This window comes from Erythrolamprus reginae, chromosome Z (assembly GCF_031021105.1).
Source record: "Erythrolamprus reginae isolate rEryReg1 chromosome Z, rEryReg1.hap1, whole genome shotgun sequence".
Lineage (NCBI taxonomy): Eukaryota > Metazoa > Chordata > Lepidosauria > Squamata > Dipsadidae > Erythrolamprus > Erythrolamprus reginae.
The window spans coordinates 60,628,235-60,652,053 of record NC_091963.1 but is presented as its reverse complement, the minus strand read 5'-3'; the positions used below and the strand labels follow the sequence as shown (position 1 = coordinate 60,652,053).

Below are 23,819 nucleotides of genomic sequence, written 5' to 3'. Positions count from 1 at the left end.
GTTGCAAAGACACTCAAAATATTATCTAGGGAAAAACCCAAATGCACAACCATCTACATACATATAACCATGAAAATCTATGAAAACAAACATACATACATGCATGCATGCATGCATAGATACATACATACATACATACATACATACATACATACATACATACATACATACATACATACATACATACACATTTGTATTATAAAATTAGAAATAACCGAACAACATTTTTGTAAGTGCTTTAAATTTTTTTAAAATATCTAAGAACAATATTAAATATTTATTACATCTGTGTTTCCATTCTACTTTCCAGGTACAGTAGCATATTTAATAATTCCAAGGATTGTTAAGTTTAGGAGAATAATACCTGTCACTATGATTATATTATTAAATATTTTCCCATAAATTAATATGTTTTAAATTTCTATATTTCACTGGGTCAATATAATTATATTATTAGCAAAGCTATCATGACATTATTTTTGTAAGCACAGTTGAAAGATATTGGATTTTACATACATGTGTTTTTCATTTTGTTTTTACATAGGGAAATTTAAGCTTTTCCTGTGTGGAGCCTCATACAGTGCCAGTATTTTTTAATGCTACTAGTTTCCTGGAAGTGCCTGGCCATCCAAATCGTGAATTATTCTCAGTCAGCTTTCAATTTCGGACATGGAATCCAAATGGAGTTTTGTTATTCAGCAATTTTGCTGAAGGACTGGGTAGCATATATATTGACTTGACAGAGGGAAAAGTCAATGTCCGTATCAATGTTACTGGAGTGAAGAAGAATAAAATCAACATATCTTCAGGTGAGCATATCAACTCATGTTTTTTTAAAGATTACAAAGTATTTCTTCATGTGATTTTGAACTTTCCTACTTAGTGGAAAGTAATTGGTTACAAAAAAAATTGTTTTAGATTTGTTAGAAAAAACTAGATGATATATTTTACCTTTGTAAAGGAATTTCTTACTTACTGAATTATTTATACTTAAGTACAAATAATTCAACGTTTATCTGTCTCAACTATAGTGTTAAAGTTCATAATGGAGCTGAATTGAATCACTTTGGGATAAATGATGTGTTGTGGAGTGAGAATAGAAATTATTCTTACAAACACAATGGAGGATTATAAATTATGCTATTTTTCTTTGACATCAATAATACATATTGTAGTCACCCCATAGCAACACTTTTAAAGAGTAACATGAATAAACTTAAATCAGGACAAACTTAAGAAACTTGAATTTTAAATGCTGATATTAGTGAAGACATCAAAATAGAATAGAGAAAATAGAGGCAATGATAACAGTGCCATTTTCAGTACAATCAAAAAGAAGAAACAGAAATAGTGAATAGAAGAAAGGAATTGTGATTATTCAACTGTATCCCAAAGACAACAGTGATGCTTAATAAGAAAATTGTATATGATGCATAGTTTTCCACATAAAAATGAGCAAAAAAATCAAATTATTGGCTAACAATGAATCCTTGATCATTTTTGACATGTTGTATCTGGAACAATGCATGTAAAAAAATGTGAATGGGAGATTGTATATCAAGAGAGGACTAGCAGCATACTATTTACCTTAGTATAACAATTTAGGTATTTTGAAAATACAGTGGTACCTCATAATACGAACCCCTCGTCATACGAACTTTTCGAGATACGAACCCAGGGTTCGGAATTTTTTTGCCTCTTCTTACGAACTTTTTTCACCTTACGAACCTGCCGCCAGCCACTGGGATGTCCCACCTCGAGACTTGAGTCCCTCCCGTTTTTCCCCACCCTGTCCTGCATCTTTCTCCCCTCTTGATCTCCATGGGTCCATCCCGTTTTTGAGGAGAAAGGTGCAGGACAGGGTGGGAAAAAATGGGAGGAACCCATGGAGATCAAGAGGGGAGAAAGGTCCAGGACAGGGTGGGAAAAAACGGGAGGGACCCATGGAGATCAAGAGGGGAGAAAGGTGCAGGACAGGGTGGGAAAAAATGGGAGGGACCCATGGAGATCAAGAGGGGAGAAAGGTGCAGGACAGGGTGGGAAAAAACGGGAGGGATCCATGGAGATCAAGAGGGGAGAAAGGTGCAGGACAGGGTGGGAAAAAACGGGAGGGACCCATGGAGATCAAGAGGGGAGAAAGGTGCAGGACAGGGTGGGAAAAAACGGGAGGGACCCATGGAGATCAAGAGAGGCTCTTTTCGCCTTGCTTCATTGGAACTGCCACCTCTTGCCACCTCTCGCTGTCCATCCCCCCACTCCGTTCACCTCAGCTTCATCTGCCGGCAGCTTTTTTTTTTTTTAAGCCTTAATGTTTTGGATTTTCCTAATCGGCTTGCACGCATTATTGGCTTTTCCATTGATTCCTATAGGAAACATTGTTTCATCTTACGAACTTTTCACCTTACGAACCTCGTCCTGGAACCAATTAAGTTTGTAAGATGAGGTATTACTGTACAGTGGTATCTCCACGTAAGAATGCTTCTACTTAAGAATTTTTCTAGATAAGAACCAGGTGTTCAAGATTTTTTTGCCTTTTCTTAAGAACCATTTTCTACTTAAGAACCCAAGCCTGGAAAAATTTCCCAGGAAATTTGAGAGTGGCATAAAGGCCTGGCCAGTTTCCTGCTATTCCCCCTTTAATCCCGACCATCTCGGGCTTTTCTGCAAAAAAATATTGAAAAATGAATTTTCAGCAATCTTCAGGCTGCTGTAGTTTCAAAACTACTTGGCCTTTCAGGTTGATTTTTGGCAGGTGTACTAAGTACACAGCTGCAATGAGCATTTTGCAAACTTTATTTGAGGTCTCCTAGAACTCCCAATTTCTAGTCTTTTGAACTAAAATTTTGCACAGCATAGTTTTTTATCATAAAGAAGCTATGTGCCAAATTTCATTAAAATCTGAGATGGTAAGTTGGAGATGATCTTTAAAATTGGTCCATTTCACATGGAATGACTCATTTTCCTTTTTCTGGGTGCTTGGAAAGGGAATAAACCTCTGCCAGTGCCCAGAGAAAAGAAATGCTCCCTTTGCTCTTTGCAGCCCAGAGTGAATGGAGTGTTTTCCTTTCTTTGGGTGCTTGGAGAGGGAATAAACCACTTTGCTGTGGTAACTCCCTTGCGTTGCTTCCCATACACCTGGAGCAAGGTTGGCTCCCGGAGTGTTTTGGCATGGAAAGGCAAAAGGGGGCGCTTTGTTCCGGCTGGATCAACTCGGCTTCAGCCAAACTGAGAAGTCACCACAATGAAGGAAAGGCACCAGCTACAAAGCGAGTGAGCAAGAGGAGAGGGGAGCCCTTCAGCATGGGAAGGAAGATGAAGCAAGCAGCAGCAGCAGCAGCAGCAGCCTTTTGGTCAAAGGAGCAGGAGGTTCCCCCTTCTCACCCGCCTGGGTTTCTTTCTCTGGCACAGTGTATGGGAGCCAGCCTTGCGTTGGGAGGTGCGTGCTCCTCCTTGCCACCTCAGAGTCCCTCTTCTTTTTAAAGCCTTAAAGTTTTGGATTTTTTTTATTCCCCTCACCTCACCTTCTTCCTTCAGCAGTGACTGTTCTCCTCTTCTTCCTCTTCTTCCTCCCACCAAAATTCCGAGTTTTTATTTCTTTTCTAATGGGTTTGCATGCATTATTTGCTTTTACATTAATCCTATGGGAAAAATTGCTTTTACTTACAAACTTTTCTACTTAAGAACCTGGTCACGGAACAAATTAAGTTCTTAAGAAGAGTTACTACTGTAACTAAAAATATTGAGCCATCAAGCAATGAAGAAGAGACAAAGCAAAGACTGTTGCTTAAAAACAAACAGTTCTAGATGTTGAGGCAACAATTCAATTTATGTTCTTCTGGTTCCATGCCTATAACCTGATTCTTGCTATTATTGGCATGGTCTCAATGTGAAATAGCAAAGTAAGCAGAATCAGAAACTGTTTACAGATCCACCAAAGTAGCTATTAATTACAGGCATTTAAACAAATATTAACAGAGCACCAAATTTATCTACTTTATAAATGGGTCCTTGTTAAGGTTCAGCACACTTCTATGTACAAAAATATTCTAGCTGATTTGGAAACATTTTTAAATATAGGAATTTAATACTCACTATGTTGATTCCTATATAAAGTGTGTGTGTGGGGGGGATAGGTTTGTCCAACTTGATGTCAATCAGATATTTTGAATATCTAACAATCAGTTATGTTGCATATGTTATGCTCATTAAATAGACAGAAAACAATGGGAAGAACTGGGATTGAGGTTATTAAGCAACGTGATCATGTGGGCATCTCGCTTGATAACCATCATGGCATCTGACCAAAATTCTGAAACCAATTGTGTTTATAATTCAAGGATTATCTGTTTAACAAATCTCATACAATTCTTTTAAAAATCCACATTAACCTTAACTTCATCCTACAATAAATATCTATCTTCCAAATATCAAATTGTATCCTCCTAATTACAAAGTAACAATTATTTTTTCTTTCTGTGAAGTATAAATAAATCTTATCAATTTTATGAAGTTATTTCCAAAATTCATGTCTTCTAATATCTTGAACAAGAAAGCCCAATTCAAATGATCATGTTGCTTTATCACTATAGCTTCTTATTCATTATGTGCTCCAAATATTACAAGGCATTCAACATATTTCTAACATTGTCTTTTCGGTAATACACCACATTGTTCCTCATGAATATTCTTCTTTAGACATTCTAAAAAAGCCTATGTTATTTTTTCCAGAGGAAAATAATTTAGAACTTGAAAATGGAATTCATCATTCAGGATGAAGTGTAGCTATTGTTCTGGCAGAGCAATTTGGCCATGGATTTTTCCCTGTCAGTGTCTGTAGCTGTGTAGCTTTATAATGTGTCCTTTGGCAGCTTGACATTTTCTGTTGACATTAATTAAGTAAATGTGAACTTTTATCTCATTATTTATTGAAAGAACACCACTTTCCCAAAGCATTGTGATTCTTTTCTATGCTTAATTTCTGGGGAGTTTTAATCTGCCATAGCTCGGCGAATCCTCTGGGTTGGCACAGGAGTTAATGGCCACCATGGCAACCATGGACCTGACTCAAGTAATTCAGGGCCAAACTCAAGAGAGGGGGCACACTCTCGACATGGTATTCCTCTCAGGGCTGTTGAGTAATGATCTGAGATTAAAGGATTTAGAGACTTTGCCTTTGTCATGATCAGATCATTTTCTACTGAGGCTTGATTTTAAGGCTCCAGTCCTCCCCCGCAGGGAGGTGGGACTAATTAGAAGGTTCCGCCCCACATGCCTGATGGATCCAGAAGGTTTTCAAAGGGCGCTTGGGGTTTTGCCTGATTTGCTTGTACACAGTTCAGCAGAGTCTCTTGCTGCAGTCTGGAATACAGCTGTGACAGAGGCTCTAGACTGAATTGCGCCTTTGAGACCTCTCTTTGGCAACAGACCCTGGAGATCTCCTTGGTTTGCTGAGGAACTGCAGGGGATGAAACACCAGAAGAGAGGTCTAGAGAAGCATTGGATGAAAAGCAGATCCAAAGCTGACCAAACACTTGTAAAAGTTCATATGGAGATTTACAAAGTGGCGATCAGGTTGACAAGATGTACATACAATGTTGGCCTGATTGCGTCTGTGGAATCCTGCCCAGCCACACTGTTTAGGGTGACTTGCTTCCTCCTTAACCAGGGGAGAGTTAACGAACCCTTGCAGGGTAGTGCTGAGGACTTTAATAAGTTTTTCGCAGATAAAGTTGCTCAGATCTGGACTGACCTTGACTCCAACTGGGATGCAGTATCGGCTGACAACGAGTCAGTAAAGGTGACAGGAGCTCGTCTTAGTCTACCAGTTTGGAGGAAATTTGACCTGGTAACGCCTAATGAAGTGGACAAGGCCATTGGAGCTGTGAGTTCCATCACCTGTTTATTGGACCCGTGTCCCTCCTGGCTGGTTTCAGACAGCAGGGAGGTGGCATGGAGCTGGGTCCAGGAGATTACCAACAGTTCTTTGAGGAAAGGGTCCTTTCCAGCTCCCTACAAGAAGGCACTTGTGCACCCCCTCCTCAAGAAGATTTCCTTGGACCAGGCTATCATCCTGTCTTCAACCTTCCCTTTATGGGGAAGGTTGTTGAGAAGGTAGTGTTGCTTCAGTTTCAGTGATCCTTGGAAGAAGCTGATTATCTAGGCCCTCAACAGTCAGGATTCAGACCTGGCTACTGCACAGAAACTGCTTTGGTCATGCTGATGGATGATCCCTGGTGGGCCCAGGATAGGGGTTTATCCTCTGTCCTGGTACTTCTTGACCCCTCAGCGGCTTTTGATAGCATCGACCATGGTATCCTTCTGTGCCGACTGGAGGGGTTGGGAGGAGGAGGCACCATCCTACAGTGGTTCTTGTCCTACCTCTCTGGTCAGTTGCAGTCCATGTTAGTGGAGGGACAAAGGTTGACTCCTACCTTGTGGGGTACCTCAGGGGTCAGTCCTCTTCCCCCCTGCTGTTTAATATCTATATGAAACCACTGGGTGAGATCATCCAAGGGCACAGGGTGAGTTACCATCAGTATGCTGATGATACTCAGCTATACATCTCCACCCCATGTTCACTCAGTGAAGCAGTAGAAGTAATGTGCCAGTGTCTGGAGGCTGTCAGGGTCTCGATGGGTGCCAAGAGGCTCAAGTTCAATCCGGACAAGATGGAGTGGCTGTGGGTATTGCCTCCCAAGGACACGGCCATCTGTCGATCCATTACCCTGTGGGGGGGGGGGCAATTGCTGACCCCCTCAGAGAGGGTCTGCAGCATAGGCATCCTCCTTGATCCACAGCTGACTTTAGAACACCATCTTTTGGCTGTAGCGAGGGGAGTGTTTGCCCAGGTTTGCCCAGTTGTGGTCCTATTTGGACAGGGAGTCCTTGCTCAGGGTCACTCATGCCCTTATCACCTCAAGGTTTGACTACTGCAATGCTCTCTACAGGGGACTGCCTTTGAAGAGTGTTCAGAAACTTCAAATAGTCTAAAATACAGCGGTTATGGGCTTTTCAAGGCATACCCATATTTCATCATCACTCTGCAGAATGCATTGGTTGCCGATTAGTTTCCGGACACAATTCAAAGTGTTGGTTATGACCTACAAAGCCCTACATGGCATCGGGACAGATTACCTAAGAGACTTCTGCCTCATGAATCCAAGCGCCCGGTCTGATCCCACATAGTTGGCCTTCTCAGGGTCCTGTCAACCAGACAATGTCATTTGGCAGGACCTAAGGGAAGAACCTTCTCTGTGGGGGCCTCAGCCCTCTGGAATCAGCTCCCCCCGGAGATTCGCACTGCACCCACCCTCCTTGCCTTCCGTAAAAGTTTAAAGACCTATTTATACCGCCAGGCTTGGGGCCATTAGATGTTAGCCCCTGACCAACTAATGTTTAGTATGTTTTGTTTAGTGAATGGTGATTAATGGTTTTTTTAAAAAGTATATTAGAGTTTTTAAGTCTTTTTAGCCACATTAGATTTTTAGATGTATTGTTATGTTGTTTTGATGTGTTGTGAGCTGCCCCAAATCTTCGGAAGAGATGGCATACAAACCAAAGAAAGAAAGAAAGAAAAAAGGAAGGAAGGAAGGAAGGAAGGAAGGAAGGAAGGAAGGAAGGAAGAGGCACAATAGGTCTAGGGGGTAAAGCTAAGCTTCTCTAACATTATTTAGATCTTCAGACAGTTATCAATTCCTTTTTTAAGAGTTAAGGTCTGTCTGAAGAGTAGCTGTGTTATCAGTGGTGTTGAAAAGTTTCACATCATCGGCAAAGAGAACACAATTGCAAAGGTCATTTATGTAGATTATGAAGCGTACGCTGCCTTGGGGGGACGCCGCTCTTAACCAAAACAGGGTTAGATATATCACTCCCTATTTTAACAACTTGTTATCTGTTTGATAGGAACACAGTTATCCAACTATGGAGGAATCCTGAGATGCCTTAACATTTGAGTTTTAGAAATAGTTTGTCATGAGTTGAAGGCTTTGCAAAATCAATATAAATTGCATCTATAGATGTTCCTTGATCGAGATGTGTAGTCCATATATTTTTGCAGTGAAGGAGTTGCATGTTGCAGGATAATTTTTTTCTGAAAGCAGATTCTTTGTTAGAGAGTAGGTTATTAGTTTCTAGGTGGAGAGTAATTGATTGGTTTACCATTGATTCCATGACTTTGCATGTGACACAGCATAGTGAAATTGGTCTGTAGTTTTCAACTAGACTGGAATCTTTTTTTAAAAAGATGGAGATGACGGTTGCTTTCGACCATAGCTTTGGTAATGAGCTGGTCCTGAATGATAGGAAACATAGACTGTCCAGTCCAACTGATAGAGAAGGTTTGAGATCGTGTAATGCTTTTTCAACGCAGTCTTCAGTGAAGTTTATTTGAGTTAAGTCGTTGTGATTGTTTGAGGTGTGATTGGTGAATTTTGGGGATGAGCCCTTGCTGTTAACAAAGACAGAGTCAAAGAAGGTGTTGAAGAGGTTAGCTTTGGTTGATTCATCATGGCATTATTTATTGTTGGGTCCTTTTAGTGGTGGGATGGGTCTTGAGTCCTTGAATTTGTTATTTATAAAGTTGTAGAAGGCATGGTTAGATTTGGTGCGCAGGTGGTATTCCTTTTGTTTGCTGTGGTAGTTGAATCATTCTGTCTTTATTTGGTGACATATGCTTTTGTAGCGGCTTTTGAAGTTTGCCACGCGACCTTTTTTGTTTTTCCGCCAAAGAGATTTGTTTTTGTTTGTAGTTTTCTTATTGAGATGGGTAAGTTAGTTTTCTTGCTTATGGTTGTTATTAGTGGTACATGTAGTCTGATAATTCTTTTGATTTCAAGCAAAATGTGTTGTAGAGATCATCAGTAGTGTTACAATCAGAGAATAGAGTTTGCCAGTCTAGAATTAAGAGATTGGCATCTATGAGTTCGTAGTTGGCTTTTTTAAAAATTGTACTTGGGTGTCGCATTATTAGGGTGAATCTTAGAGTGGTGTAGGTTGAGGCTGAAGTTAATCATGCTGTGGTTGCTGTTGGAAAAATGTTATTTTACTTGTAGTTCATAAATTGGGCTTTTGCTGTTGCAGAATATGAGGTCTAGGCAGCTGTTGAGTGTAGTATTGTTTGTTACTAATTGGTTCAGTCCCAGATTGTTAATAGCATTGTATATGGTAGCATGGATGGGTTCTGCAGTGAATTCATTTAGGGCCCAGTTAATGTGGGGTAGGTTGAGGTCACCAAGGAAGATAGGGGTGTATGGGCAGGAGGCTGCCCATATTAGTAGTGAAGTTAATTTTTTTGCATGTGTGATGTCGTGGTCAGGGGCTCGGTTGCAAGGAAGGAAGCGAAGTGTGACATTCAGGGATAGATCACAGACAATAGTTTCAGGGAGGGTAAGATCATGTGCAACTTGGATGTTTTTTAGGTTTAGTGATTTTTTGTAGAATATAGCTACTCCACCTCCTCTACGGGATTCATGGTTGGACCGGAAGAAAAGATAGTTTCTTGATGTAATGATGGAGTCAGGATAGGATGCATTCTCCAATGCACTTGCAAGGAGAGTCCAAGATGGGTATTCTTCAGTCTGATTGGTAGGGACTGAGTTTAATTTAAATATTTAAATATTTAGTGCTAGGCAGGCACCGCCTCCCTCTTAGCCATCCAGTCTAAAAAACTCAGTCGCAGTAAAGGGACTTCTGAGTTTGTTGTGCAAGTTATTTTTTGTTTTTCTTGATTAAATGTTATGTTTTTATTAATGTTCTCTCTCTTTTCTTTCTCTTTAGGTGCAGCTGGGGTGGATTTCCTCGAGCGGCTCTGGGTTCTTAACCTCCAGGGGGTTTACTCAGGTGCCTGCTGCTCCTCCCCACTGGGAACCCACAGAAAACGGCTTGTGTGGTTCGGGAGTGAGCCCCCGGGCTGCCTGCCTCCGCGGTAGCGCCCGGTGGACGAGGAGGCGGTTGATGCCGTGGGGGGGTCCGTTCCCCTCCCGGCGAATATACTGCAGGGCCGGAACACGGATTCCCTGCAAGTGGCCCGCGGGGGGGGGGAGCGGACGTCTCCGCGCCTTCGTCATCACCCCCCCCGCCCCCAAAAACCCCAGCAAAGGCAGGCGAGCATGCTAGCAGCTTGGAATTTGCCCGTTTCAACCCCGTTTGTGGACGGCGGGAATCGCTGAGCGTTCCCGCCCGTTTTCCACGGCAACGGCCGGCGGCCATTTTGGTTGCCAAGGGGTTACCAGGGAAGCCCTCCGGCGGCCATTTTGGGTGAGGCTACCCGGAAGAGGAAGGGCGGCCATCTTGGGAAGGACCGGAAGGACCCGGTCTCACCTTCCCGGGGCCCAATCAGGGCGCGTTATTCTCGTTGCCGAGCCGGCGGCCATGTTGGTAAGGTCTCCCGATTGGAGCCTTACCCGAGCACGCTTCCTCCCCTCAATCGATGCGCAGGCGCAGAGGGGGCCTCATCAGTTGCGCTTTCGCTTTCACTTCACGAGAGGCCGGCATTACTCAGAGCTCCTGGGCATCGGCCTGCAAGTCGGGTTGTTGATTCATCCCACTGGATCGTGAGTACTCCTCGGGGCATGGCAGAGCAAGCGCAGAGTGGGGAGGAGGCCACTGCTACCAGGCCCAGTACCCCAAAAGAAAAAGCCTCTAAGACCAAGACCTCTCAGGGGTCTTCGCTGAGGGAGGCAGAAAAGCGCATCAGAGCGCTTGAGAAGCAACTGGAAGCTTCTCAGAAGGCATCGGGGCCTGCCATCCCCCCAAGTCAGCTGCCTCCAACCAACCCCTCTATGGCCTCCCCCATGGCATTCCAGGGGACATCAGCCTCAGCCATGGACCGTGACTGGTCTCCAGAGAGGGGAATCCAGGCCTGGGCGCCACCTAGGGCAGAACCAAGTTGCATGACGAGGCCAGCCTCAGAGTGGTCTCCCTACGCCCTACCCTCTCAGCCCCCACAATATGCGCAGGCAGCTACCTTCACACCTATGGCTGCAGGCTTGCGCAATCCTCAGGACACCTGGCAAAGCATGCCCCAGTCCCTACAGGATTTAATATCTAATGTGTACACACAGGGCCTAGCGACTGGCGCACAGCAACATCAACCACCTCCGGTGGGACTCCCTCCAAAGAGGTTCAGGGACCCCTGGATGGCCCCAGATACGCACTCCCTGGTGGGCTCCATGGATGAGGAGGACTCATCCAGAGATGACTTCAGTGCAGGGGATGATGACCTGTCCGGAGATGACCAGCCACCAGAGCAGCCCACCTTTGCAGGCCTCTTTAAATCCTCCCTCTTTAAAGTACTTTTGAACAAGGCAAAACTTACCATTGACCAGGCCGGGGAGGGAGGCCAGGCGGGGTCATCTGAGCCGGCCCCACCATCAGGACGGCTGTTTGACCTCCCAAGACAAGAAGCAGTAAACATCCCATCCTCCCGGCTGTTCCTGGAAACGATCCAACGCCCGTGGGACAACCCAGCGACGGGCCAGGGGCCATCCAACCTTGACAAGAAGCTTTATACCTTCGACCAGCAGATGGAAGGCCTTCTGGAATTCCCGACGGTGGATAAGCCCGTAACGAGTCTGGTGTCTAACGCCCTTATCCCGTCTGAGTCACAGGAAGGACTGAAAGCGGAGGACAAGAGGGCGGAGAATGTGGTCCGCAGGACACACCAGATGGCTGCCTGGGCCGTACGAGCGGCCTCGGCGGCCTCATTTTTTAACAGGGCCATGCTCCTTTGGATTCAAGAGATCCAGGCCAGGGCCGACCCTGAGGACGGAAGACTTCGACAAGACCTCAACAAACTGCTGGCGGCCACGGAATTCTCAGCGGATGCCACCGTTAATGCCGCTAAATTTGCCTCACGCGCAATGGCGTCGTCCGTGGCCTCTCGCAGACTCATTTGGCTTCGCAATTGGCAAGCGGATGTCAAATCTAAATGGAGTCTAGCCTCCTCCGCATTCAAAGGAAAGAAGCTGTTTGGAGAGGTCCTGGATGATGTCCTTGTCGAGGACAAGGACAAGAAAAAAGTGATGCCCAGGGCTAACAGGAAGCAGGATAGACGCTTCACCCCCTACCAAAGGCGTCAACCCTTTCGTGCAGAGCCCTCCTCGACCAACACCCAGACGTCGAGGCCGTACTTCCAGGGCTCCTACAACCAGGGATCCTTCCGGCCAGACAGATCTTCCCAGGCTGACCGAAGCAGGTCATACCAGGGCCGCCGTTTCTCCAGAGGATCCAATAGGGGCTTCAGGAAAACCAAGTGACTCCCCGGTCAACACAGCCTTGGGTGGCAGGCTCTTGTGTTTCTCGGAAGCTTGGGAGACCACAGCCTCAGACGCTTGGGCAACGTCAACGGTATCCCAGGGACTGCGGATCGAGTTCCTGCGATCCCCCCCTCAACGCTTTCTGTCTTGCCGCACCCCTGCAGACCCACAGAAGAGGGAACTCCTGTTCAGAGAAGTGTCCCATCTGCTGGAGATAGGGGCTATAGAAAAGGTACCCCTAGAACATCAAGGCAAGGGGTTCTACTCGGCAATCTTCCTGGTCCCGAAGGCCTCAGGAGGGGTTCGCATGATCCTCAATCTACGGCAATTGAATCTCCACGTGAAATACAGGAGATTCAAAATGCATTCACTAAGGACCATCCTGGCTTCCATAAGGCAGAACGACCTGATGACATCTATAGATTTGAAGGAGGCCTACCTTCACGTCCCCATTTTTCCACAGCACAAACAATTCCTAAGGTTCTGTGTGAACGGGGACCACTTCCAATACACAGCGATGCCCTTTGGGCTCTCTTCCGCTCCCAGGACATTCACGAAGTTACTGGATGTCCTCACGGCCAGTCTCAGACGCCAGTCGGTTCGCCTGATGGCGTACCTCGACGACATCGTCATTCTGTCAAGAACCAGGGAGCAGGCACGCAGAGACTCACAGCTGACAATTCAAACACTACAAGACCACGGCTTTACAGTCAACTGGGAGAAAAGCCACTTGACGCCTACGAAACGCCTTGCCCATCTGGGCACCACCATAGACTCGGGCCGGGGCATGGTTTTCCTGTCCCAGGAAAGACAAAGAACGATCCGGAAACTGTTGGGAGAGCTGGGGCTGCAACAATACCCCAGTCTTGCCCAGCTGTCAAAGATCTTAGGGACTCTGGTCTCATGCATAGACATAGTACCTTGGGCAAGACATCATTTGCGCCCACTCCAATGGTTCCTGTTGCCATATCAGAGACGAAGGTCCAGCCACTCCCACAGGAGAGTCCTTCTCAGCACCAGGGTTCGCAACTCCCTACGATGGTGGAGGTCCCCATCATTGGCCAGGGGTTCCTTATTCCTGGAGAAAGACTTCATCACCATAACAACGGACGCCAGCTTGACGGGGTGGGGAGCACATCTGTCCTCACACATGGTTCAGGGACTCTGGGATCCCCTAGACCTGCAAGACGTAAACATAAATTTCCTGGAGCTGAAGGCGGTCTCATTGGCCCTTCACAGCCTCGCACATCTGGTACGGAGCCAACACGTGCGGATCCTGACCGACAATGTCTCCACACGTTCCCACATCAACCGGCAGGGGGGAACACGGTCAAGGAGACTCATGAAGGAGTCGACAAATTTACTCAGATGGGCGGAGGCGAATCTAGCCTCACTGTCAGCGGAGCACATCTCGGGAGTGGAGAACGTGCAGGCAGACTGGCTCAGCCGTCAGACACTAGATCCAGGGGAATGGCGGCTGGATCCCGAAATCTTCCAGGAGGCGGTGATGAGATTCGGGGATCCAGTGATGGACTTGTTTGCGACCAACCTCAACACGCAGCTGCCTCGCTTCTTCGCTCGCTTCCAGTCCCCGGGGGCGGAAGGAGTGGATGCACTGACTCTTCGCTGGCCTCAGGGTCTCCTGTATGCGTTTCCTCCTGTATCCATCCTCCCCAGGGTGATACGCAAAATCCTGGAGGAGAGAGCAGAGGTTCTGTTAATAGCCCCGTACTGGCCTCACCGCACCTGGTTTGCAGACCTGGTGCAGCTCTCGTTGTCACCCAGCTGGAGGATCCCGGATCACCGGGTCTCTCTAACCCAGGGGTCCTTGTCTCACCCGGAGCCTCAGTGGTGGCAACTAGCCGTGTGGCACTTGAGCGGGAATATCTGAAGCGCCAAGCTCTGCCTGACACGGTGATTACCACGATCCAAGCAGCCCGCAGACCATCTACCACGCGGATCTACCAGGCCACTTGGGCGGCCTTCTGCAGCTTTTGCGAGCAACGTAGGATAAATCCTCAGACGGCGTCGCCGCACATAGTATTAACCTTTCTACAGGCAGGCCTGGAAAAAGGTCTTGCTCCCAATACGCTACGCCGGCATGTCGCAGCTCTAGCCACTATCATCTCGACAGATAACCACCGTTCCCTTACCAGGCATCCCTGGATCAGGGATTTCCTGAAAGGAGCAGCCAACACAAAGCCACCGGTGACACATCGCTTCCCTTCTTGGGACCTGCCCTTGGTGCTGCACGCGCTGACAGGCCCTCCTTTTGAACCATTACGCCAGATCCCGCTAAGGCTCTTGACTCTGAAAACGGCCTTCTTGGTTGCGATCACTTCCGCCAGGAGGGTCTCAGAGATAGCAGCCTTATCTACGCGACCGGACCTCTGCCAGTTTCACCCGAACAAGGTGGTCCTTAGACTTGACCCAGCGTTTATCCCAAAGGTGAATACCTCCTTCCACAGAAACCAGGACATTGTACTCCCGGACTTCTGCTCTCATGGGACGCACCCCTCTGAACTGAGGTGGCACAAACTGGACGTGAGGCGAGCCCTTAAGATCTATGTCCGGAGGACTCATCCCTTTAGGACTTCAGAAGCCTTATTTGTGTCCTTTTCCTCTAGGGCTATGGGCTCCAAGGTGTCGTCCCAGTCTATCAGTCGCTGGTTGAGGGAATGTATAAGGGAAGCATATAGGACTAAGGGATCCCCAGTTCCATCGGGGATAACAGCACATTCAACGCGTAGTGCGGCTACGTCATCGGCCTGGAGGACTCAGGCCTCGTTGGAGGACATATGTAGGGCCGCCACGTGGGCGGCACCTTCGACCTTTATCAAACACTATCGAATTGACTCATTTGCTTCTGCGGAAGCAGCCTTTGGGAGGAGAGTGTTGCAAGGGGTGTGTGCCTTTTCGGAACCCCTGGTCCAGGCCTCTCCCTCCCTGTGATCCTATCTTGGGCATATCCCATCTTGGACTCTCCTTGCAAGTGCATTGGAGAAAGACCGTTGAACTTACCTGAACGGTCTTCTCGATGCACTGCAAGGAGAGTCCAATCCCTCCCGATACTAGGGCCTGGACCTAGGTGGGAGGGGGGATTGTACGTTTCATTACAGTTGAAGTTACAGTATTGGTTTGTTAATAAATGTTGTTGTTGCTTTACTGCTCCTTCGTTTTTCTTTAGACTGGAGGGCTAAGGGGGAGGCGGTGCCTGCCTAGCACTAAATATTTAAATATTTAAATTAAACTCAGTCCCTACCAATCAGACTGAAGAATACCCATCTTGGACTCTCCTTGCAGTGCATCGAGAAGACCGTTCAGGTAAGTTCAACGGTCTTTTAGCCATGTTTCACAGACAAAAATAATGTTGAATATGTCGGTGTCTAGTAGTAATAGGAAAATTCATTGGGAGGAGAGCCTTGAGGTTTTTTAAAAAAAAATAGTAATTTTTTATACATACATAAACATTACAATGATAAACAAAACAAAAGAAAACATGTAACAAACATTTGGGAAATTGCTTTCCCTGCTCTTTTAGAATTTTCAATTGGAGAATGTTCCATTTTCTTTCTTTCTTTCTTTTTATTATTCTATTAACGTACTACTTTGCATTTTTACATTTTTAGATACTTATCCTTGACCTTTTTTTATATTTATTTCCTCTAGCCAATTATAAAAATTTCCCCATATCTTATAATATTCTGAATCTTCTTTCCCTTCTAACTTGTTTGACAGCATGTCCATCTCAGCACAATCCATCACCTTTTTAATTATCTTCCCTTCTTCTGGTGTTTTATCAGATTTCCATTGTTGAGCACATACTATCCTTGCAGCTGTCAAAATGGGGATAATCAAATACCCAGTAAATATAATTCTGGGTTTTTTTCCCCAGTTCTTCCTTTGTTATTTCTTTTAACCATTCCACCACCTTATTCCAATAATTTTTGACCTCTGAACAGGTACATCATTGATGGTAAAATGTACCTTTTTCTTTTTTTGCATTTCCAGCATATCGGAGAAACATTTGGGAACCTTTTAGATAATATTTCCGGTGGCAAGTGCCAATGATAGAACATCGTGCACTGATTTTCCTTGAATGTATTAGATCTAGTTATCTGCCAGTTAAAAGTCCAAAGTCTTTCCCATTTTTATAATTCAATTGGATACCAAAAATTTCTTCCCCAACTTATCACATTATCCTTTACAATTTCCACCCATGTTTCATATCTGATTAAATATTTATATATTTTGCCAATTAATTTTTCCTTACTTCCGAAGAGTGTCCTGTCTAGGCCTCCCCTTCCCATTTGAAATCCCTGTTCTCTCTTATCTTTTTGATAGGCATCTTTTATTTGAAGATAGGTCCACCAATCCAGCACTTTACCTCTTGGTTCTAATTCGTCCTTTGTTCTTAAATTTATTTCTTCATCTAATAATTCTTTGTATCTAATTGTGTTTTCTAATTGGATTAAATTTGGATAGTATTTTAATTCAATTGGAGATACCCATTCCAGTATTTTTAAATAGTGTTTCTTTTTAATTTCTTTCTAGATTTGCGTGAGTGAGTTTCTTAATATATGTTTTATACTTGTATGTCTTATCTCTTCCATACCATAGGTAGGCATGCCAACCTAATAATAGATCTTGTCCTTCCAAGGTTAATATTTTTTTATATAATTCCGCAGGGATGCCGTCCGGCCCTGGGGTTTTGTTATTTTTTTGATTGGCAATTGCTTTTTCTAATTCTAGTGACATTATTTTCTTATTCATGAGTTCCCGGTGTTCCTCCTTTATTTTACTTATGTCTGAGTGCTGTAGTAATTCTGAGATTAAGTGGTCATCTATGTCCTCCTTTTTATACAGATTAGAAAAAAAAGTTCAATTATTTGTTTTTTATAATTGTGGGAGGTTTTTAAGATTCCCAGTTCATCATATAGAGCTTCAATATTTTTGTCTTTCTTCTATTGGGCAAGCTGTAAAGATAGCCATCTACCAGGTTTATTGGCAAATTCAAATTGTTTTTGCCTGGAGCTTCTTAGTTTTCAGGATACTTCATCTTGGGTTTTTATATTTATTTCATGTTTAATCAAATTTATTTCAGCTCGAATTTTAAAATTAGTTGGATTTAATTGTAGTTTTTCTTCTAATTTTTTATTTTAATATTTAGTGTATCAAATTGAGTTTTGTTTTGTTTTTTCTTTTTGGCTGTGTACGCAATATAGATGCCTCTTGTGTAGGCTTTTAGGATATCCCATAAATTTTGGGTTGTTGTTATTCTGTCCTGATTAATTTGGAGAAAAATTTGTAATTCGTTTTAAATTAAATTTTGGAAGTCTTTTTCATTAAGTACCGCTTGATTCATGGCCCATCTTTGGAAATAGGAATTTGCAGGGATTCTCAATTTCAGAGTTATATGGTTATGGTCCACTCATGTATTCGGAAGTATCTGCACATGCGTAATTTTGTTAATGATTTCAGGGGTGGGCCAAACCATATCAATGCATGACCATGATTTATGTGGGACAGAGAAGAAAGTATATTCTAGACAGTGTGGGTTGTAATAGCGCCAGACGTCTTGCAGTGCAAATTCAGTGCTTAAGTCATCAAAGGTTGATGATAATTGTTTTCTGGATTTGGCTTTGGAGCTAAATTTTTTGTTGAGTACTGCATTGTAATCACCCATGATTATTAGATTTTCTAGTTTTAATTCCAAATTGTTTTGTGGAGATTGGAGAAAAATATAGATTGCCGAATCGATGGGGCATATATATTGTAATTATATTTAGTCTTTTTAAACCCAAAGAAATTTGTATTATTAAAATCTGACCATTATTATCCGAATAAATTAATTTGGGGGCAAGATTTGCCTTAGCATATACAACTATTCCTCTCTTTTTTACATTTACGAATGATATAAATTTTTCACCAAGTCTGGGACATGATAGTACCTCGGCATCTCGGGATTTGATATGAGTTTCTTGGAGGCAAATTAGATCAAAGTGTTGTTTTGTTAGTTTATGGAAAGTTTTCTTCCTCTTGGAAGGGGAATTTAGGCCATTAATATTTATGGAGAGCAATGTTATTTCCTTGTACTGATGGTGGATTTCAACATTCTCATCTCTTCTCCTTTCTGGCTTCAGTTTGAGCTCTAGTCGTTGGGCCGTATCTGTCATGTTCATGTTTTCTAGGATTATCTCTCATCTCTTTATCTGAAAGGGCATCCTTGGAACTAAATTCATCAATACTAGTCTTGTCTTTTATTTCCTGTTCCGGGGGTAGTGTTCTTCCACTATTTTAATAACATGCTCATGAAAATCTTTAACCTCTTCTACTGTGGTAATTTTATGTTTCTTTTCACTAAGAGATATGAGCATGCCCTCCAGGACTAGCCATCTGAAGGGTATTTTGTTCTTATTGAGTCTTAGTGCCAATGCCTGGTATGGTTTTCCTTTTTCCCTTGGTATTTGGCGAAGTGTTATGATTTCTTTCTGTTTAAAAGAGACAGAGTTGTCTTTAGATGCATTATATATTTCATCTCTGAAGGTGCGTTTCAAGAAGCAGATGTGAACTTCTCTAGGAAGTCGATTTCTCCTAGCATATGATGTGGAAATCCTGTATATATCATCCATTTGTTGTGTAATCTCTTGTGTGGTTTGGTTTGTCATAGTGGCTAGGATTTCTGCCATCACTTGGGGTAAATCTTTTGTTTCAGTTACATTTTGGAATCTTAAATAGAACGTTGATTTTTCAAGTTCAAGATTTATAATGGCTTCTTCGAGATCTTTGTTTATGTACTCCGTTCTACCTTCAGCCTGTTGGAGGTGTGTTTCTATTCTTTCATTGGTTTCTTCAATTTTTTGGATTTTTTGGTCATTTTTTGTAAGGATTTCATGAACCAGTTCCATCCTTCCATCAAGGCGACCGACCCGATCATCAATTTTCTTTATATCCTCCTTCATTATTCCCATAGTGCCTGTCATTGCTTCATAGTTCCTGTCGATAGACTCTTGCATCCTAAGCATCATCTCCTGCAAAGAGGTTAATGTTGTAGACGTTGTCTGATCGACCGGGATTCTTTCGTTTGGTGGGTTTGGTGGGTTGGGAGGATTGTCGGAACTACATTGTGTAGAAGGTGTTGAAGGTTGAGTAGCTGTCTTTCTCCAGGCCTTTGTTATTGTATTAATAATGGAAGTAGACATTTTAAAATTTAATCCAAAAGTACTTCCAAATCAGTGATGGAACAATGGTTATTAAAGTAGTTCAGTAATACAAAGTAAGGTAGCACTAGGTTTTCGTATGTAGTAGAAAGGTAGTCACAAAACCATAGAAATGTTAAGGAATATAGATAAAGGTAAAACAGATAAATAAGCATTGTGTGAAATTTAGAAATATTATTAGAAATTTTCTGTAAATATGAAAAAAGTCCCAGTTATGCGTCACTTAGTAGGACTTTTAATGCGGATGTAAAATATATGTAAATTTTGCGTCCCTTCTGATTGCCTATGCAGATCTTTTTCCTTCCATCGCCATTTACAACGCAGTCACCGCCTTCTAAATTATGGCAATCAGCTTCAGTTCAGTTTGACACAAGCAGCAGGGATTCACTCTCTAAAACATTCTAGTCATATATAACACTGATCGTGCGATAGCAAAAAAAAGAGATCAGATTTCTCACTTTCAATTCCTTCTTGTCGTATATTCAGCAGCTTCCACAGAGGAATCAAAGCGCCAGCTCTTTGGGCCAATCGGAATGATCGGTTATTTCATGAGTCGGTAGGAGGTGTCCTCACTATTCGGGGGGGTCCACAGACCACCCCTGGGTGTGCTGGGAATTCCTCTTGAAAAACCCCTAACTCTTCGGGTCAGGAGTTGCCAAAAAAGGCACTGAAAATCACGAAAAGCTGGGATAGCCCTGAAGAGAACAGAGACTACCCAGCTGACAGAGCAACGCCAAAACCAGAAGTCAAGCAACAATCTCTTGTTCCCTGAGAACGGCCTGCCCCATGTCTCACCCCATATCTGCCTCTCTCCAGCAAGACCGGAATATTCCGGCCCTTTACCACCCCAGAGATAGGGTCCCCCTCTCCTCCTGCCTCCCGACTGCCAGGCAAACTGACCCTTTCATTTATCTCACTGATCCCAATCATTCTCTCCTTCCAGGCACATCCATTCATCCATCACTAATATTAACCCATAACACCCCCCCATTTCCATTCCACCTCCCCCAAAAACAGTAAACATAAAACTTTTAATTAAAATGAGATTATAAATCCACTCAACTCACTCATACTCTCCACTCAGTCCATTCAGCAATCACCCATCCTTAAAAAGTTTAGTCCCCTTATAAGTTAATATAAATTAATTAATTACATGGCAACAATAAATAGGCACTGGCAATTAAATAGAGCAAGATCCCAGTAAACAATATTGTTCTCTCTTGTCAGGACTGTCCTTTCTCCAGTACACGGAGAGGAATAAAGTGCTAAGTGAAATGTTATTATTAGTATTGTAGTTCTTCTATCAGGGTCCCTTCGTAGTGGTAGGGGGATTTCAATAAAGTTAATATGCCTCTCTTTTCCATTCCTCCCAGACCAGTCAAATGGAGATGTAACATTGCATTTCAGGGAGAAATAGGCAGGGGTCATTAGCATATTAGTATCACTAAGGATCCCCATCTGCAGAATTTTTGTCCTCCTCTCAGGTTTTTCAAATGGTGGCAAACAATCAAATGAGTCTTCTCTTCATCAGCTCCCACAGTATGTAAACTACCCTTGTCAGCTGCTCCCACCCACTGACAAGGCAGGCAATATCCTACTCTATGCCTTTCGACTTCTCCCAATTATCCCTAGAGTAGTGAGGAAAATCGTGCAGAAACAAGCGGAAGTCATCCCGTTGGCAACACACTGGCCCAGTGTGCTTCTTCCAAAGTAGTTTCTATTGCAAGGGTCCATCCTACATCCAGATCCCAGCTGGTTACAACTGACTGCTTGGTGTATGAGTGGCTCACCTTAAGATTATGCAGAGTCCTGGTTTCTCTGAGATAATGCTAACCATCAGAAGATCATCCACTGAGTGCATTTATTCCTCAACCTGGAGGAACTTTTGCAGGTAGTGTGAGAAGATCAGACGATCTCACCTAGATCTTTCCATCATAGACATCCTCAGATTTCTAAAACAAGGCTTGGCCATGGGTTTGTCCATCAACACGCTATGGCACCATGTGGCAACACTATCAACTATCCTCAAGTGCCAGCCCCTGGAATCATTGATGGGACATGACCTCATCAAACAGTTCTTCAAGGGGGTCTCCAAGCTACGTCCCCCAGTGGCACATAGATTCCCCACCTGGGACCTGGCTTTGGTCCTTAACACGCACACTAGGGAACTGTTCGAGCCAGCACAAACCATTTCCATTATGCACCTGACCCTCAAAGTGGTCTTTTTAGTGGCTGTCACTTCGACCCATAGAATTTCTGAATTAGCAGCATTATCAGTCAGGGGGGACCTCTGCACATTCTACCCAGATAGAGTTGTCCTCCACCTAGACCCTACATTCACTCTGAAGTTAGACTCCATCTTTCACAGGAAGTGGTCCTACCTTCTTTCTACGAGAACCCAAAAACAGAGCAGCAGTCACTATGGCACATGTTAGACATTCAAAGATCTTTGTCCATATACATAAGGAGGATGGCTGTATCCCGTAAATCAGAAGCACTATTCATCTCCTTTCACCCAGCCTCCCTCGGCTGTAAGGCTTCTTCCACCATGGTGGGTAGCTGGTCGCTTATCAACTGATGCACATTCCACTTACAGTGCTGCCACTTTGGTGGCATGGCTCACCAGGATGCCCACTGAGGAGATTTGTAAGGCAGATATGTGGGCATCTCCCACTCCATTCATTAGGCACTGCAAGATAGATACCTATACCGTGAAAGACTCAGGATTTGGCTGTGGGGTATTACAACACATCATCCTAGCAGAGGGGTCTCATCCAGGCCCTAGTACCCCGCCCATAGAAAGGTCTCCATTCACTTGGAGCCTAGCTTCACCCTTCTTGGAGAAGGGACATTGGTATACACTGATATGCCCTTTCTCAAGGGATGGAGCTAGCCTCCAAGGTCTGCCTCGCTCTAGGGCCTGTGATTAAAGTATATTAGATCCACTGATCTCATAAATATGACAGGAGAAGAGCATGCAGAATCATCACTTTCCTCATCAAAAGAGGGGTAACAATGGGGGTCAATCCCTTTTATAGCCTTTGATTCAGTCCTAAATATATCATTGGGTGGTCTTAATTCATTCACTTGAAGGCTAGCTCCATCCCTTGAGAAAAGGCATATCAGTGTATACCAATGCCCCACAATATTTAAAGGTCACTTTGTACTCTTAAAAGTTTTAGAAGCCTTCAAAATCTATATAACAATAAATGAAGAAAACACATTTCCTACGTTGAGTCTTCAAAACCACTTTTATCCCAATGTACAAACTCACTGTACATTTCATATTAGCACATTTATTTTTAGAAATACTGTGCATTGACTGGGGAGAAACCTAAGCAGAGCTACATTAACCTTTCTATACATAGGAACATTTTTATGGAACCACTCAGGCTTAATAAAATAGTCTTTGGGGTTTCTTTTCCCCCATTCTGAATAACAAATGATGAAGGGCAAAATGAAGTTCCAAAGTTCTACATGGGAACAGAATTTCTAGTGCTGCTGTTTTCTGTTAAGAGTTCTCTATAAATTTCCATGTTGCAAATGTGGTAGACTTGGTAATGACAACAATGGCTCTGTTGGATTTAAAAACAAACTTGTGCCATATTTAACTGACATTGTCACAAGATCTTTTGTGACAAGCTGATGACTGATTTATTACAATTCATCTCATGATTTGTACAGCTCAATAATTTATCTTCATAAACATTTCATTAATTAAGAAATTAAGATGCAAAAGGATTGTGTCTTGTTATCAATCAATCAATCATAATAAAGCTAAAAAAAGATCTTGGAAGTCTTCTAGTCCAACCCCCTGCTCAAGAGGAGGCCCTAAACCAGTAATGGTTGTTAGAGTGTCTAGGTAATATAATAAATCTTCAATAAACTTTAAGCAGAGTAAATGTAGCAATGTGGGTTAGTCAGTCAATGAATCAGACTTAGTACAAAATAGAACAATATCATTATATACAAATTGGCAAATAAACAATATTAGTTACACAGTCCAATAGCATACACATATAATCCTAATACAGTGATCCCTCGATTATCGCGAGGGTTCCATTCCAAGACCCCTCGTGATAATCGATTTTTCACGATATAGTGGTGCGGAAGTAAAAACACCATCTGCGCATGCGCGCCGTTTTCCATGGTCGCGCATGCGCAGATGGTGTTTTTACTTCCGCACCTGGGAAGACCAAGGGAAGGTTCCTTCGGCTGCCCAGCAGCTGATCTGCTCGCCAGCGCCACAGCAGCGAGGAGCCGAAGATCGGGGTTTCCCCTTTGCGTGGGCGGCAGGGAAGACCCAGGGAAGGTTCCTTCGGCCGCCCAGCAGCTGATCTGCTCG

At 43.7% G+C, this 23,819-nt stretch overlaps 1 protein-coding gene across 1 annotated transcript in view; it reads left to right on the top strand.

Annotated features, from left to right (window-relative positions):
• Positions 1-23,819, top strand: part of CNTNAP2 (contactin associated protein 2) — a 653,718-nt gene that overhangs the window by 188,841 nt on the left and 441,058 nt on the right. Inside the window, exon 8 of the mRNA XM_070766812.1 lies at positions 545-809. Coding sequence (XP_070622913.1) covers positions 545-809 — 265 coding nt within the window. The remainder of the gene's footprint in view (positions 1-544; positions 810-23,819) is intronic.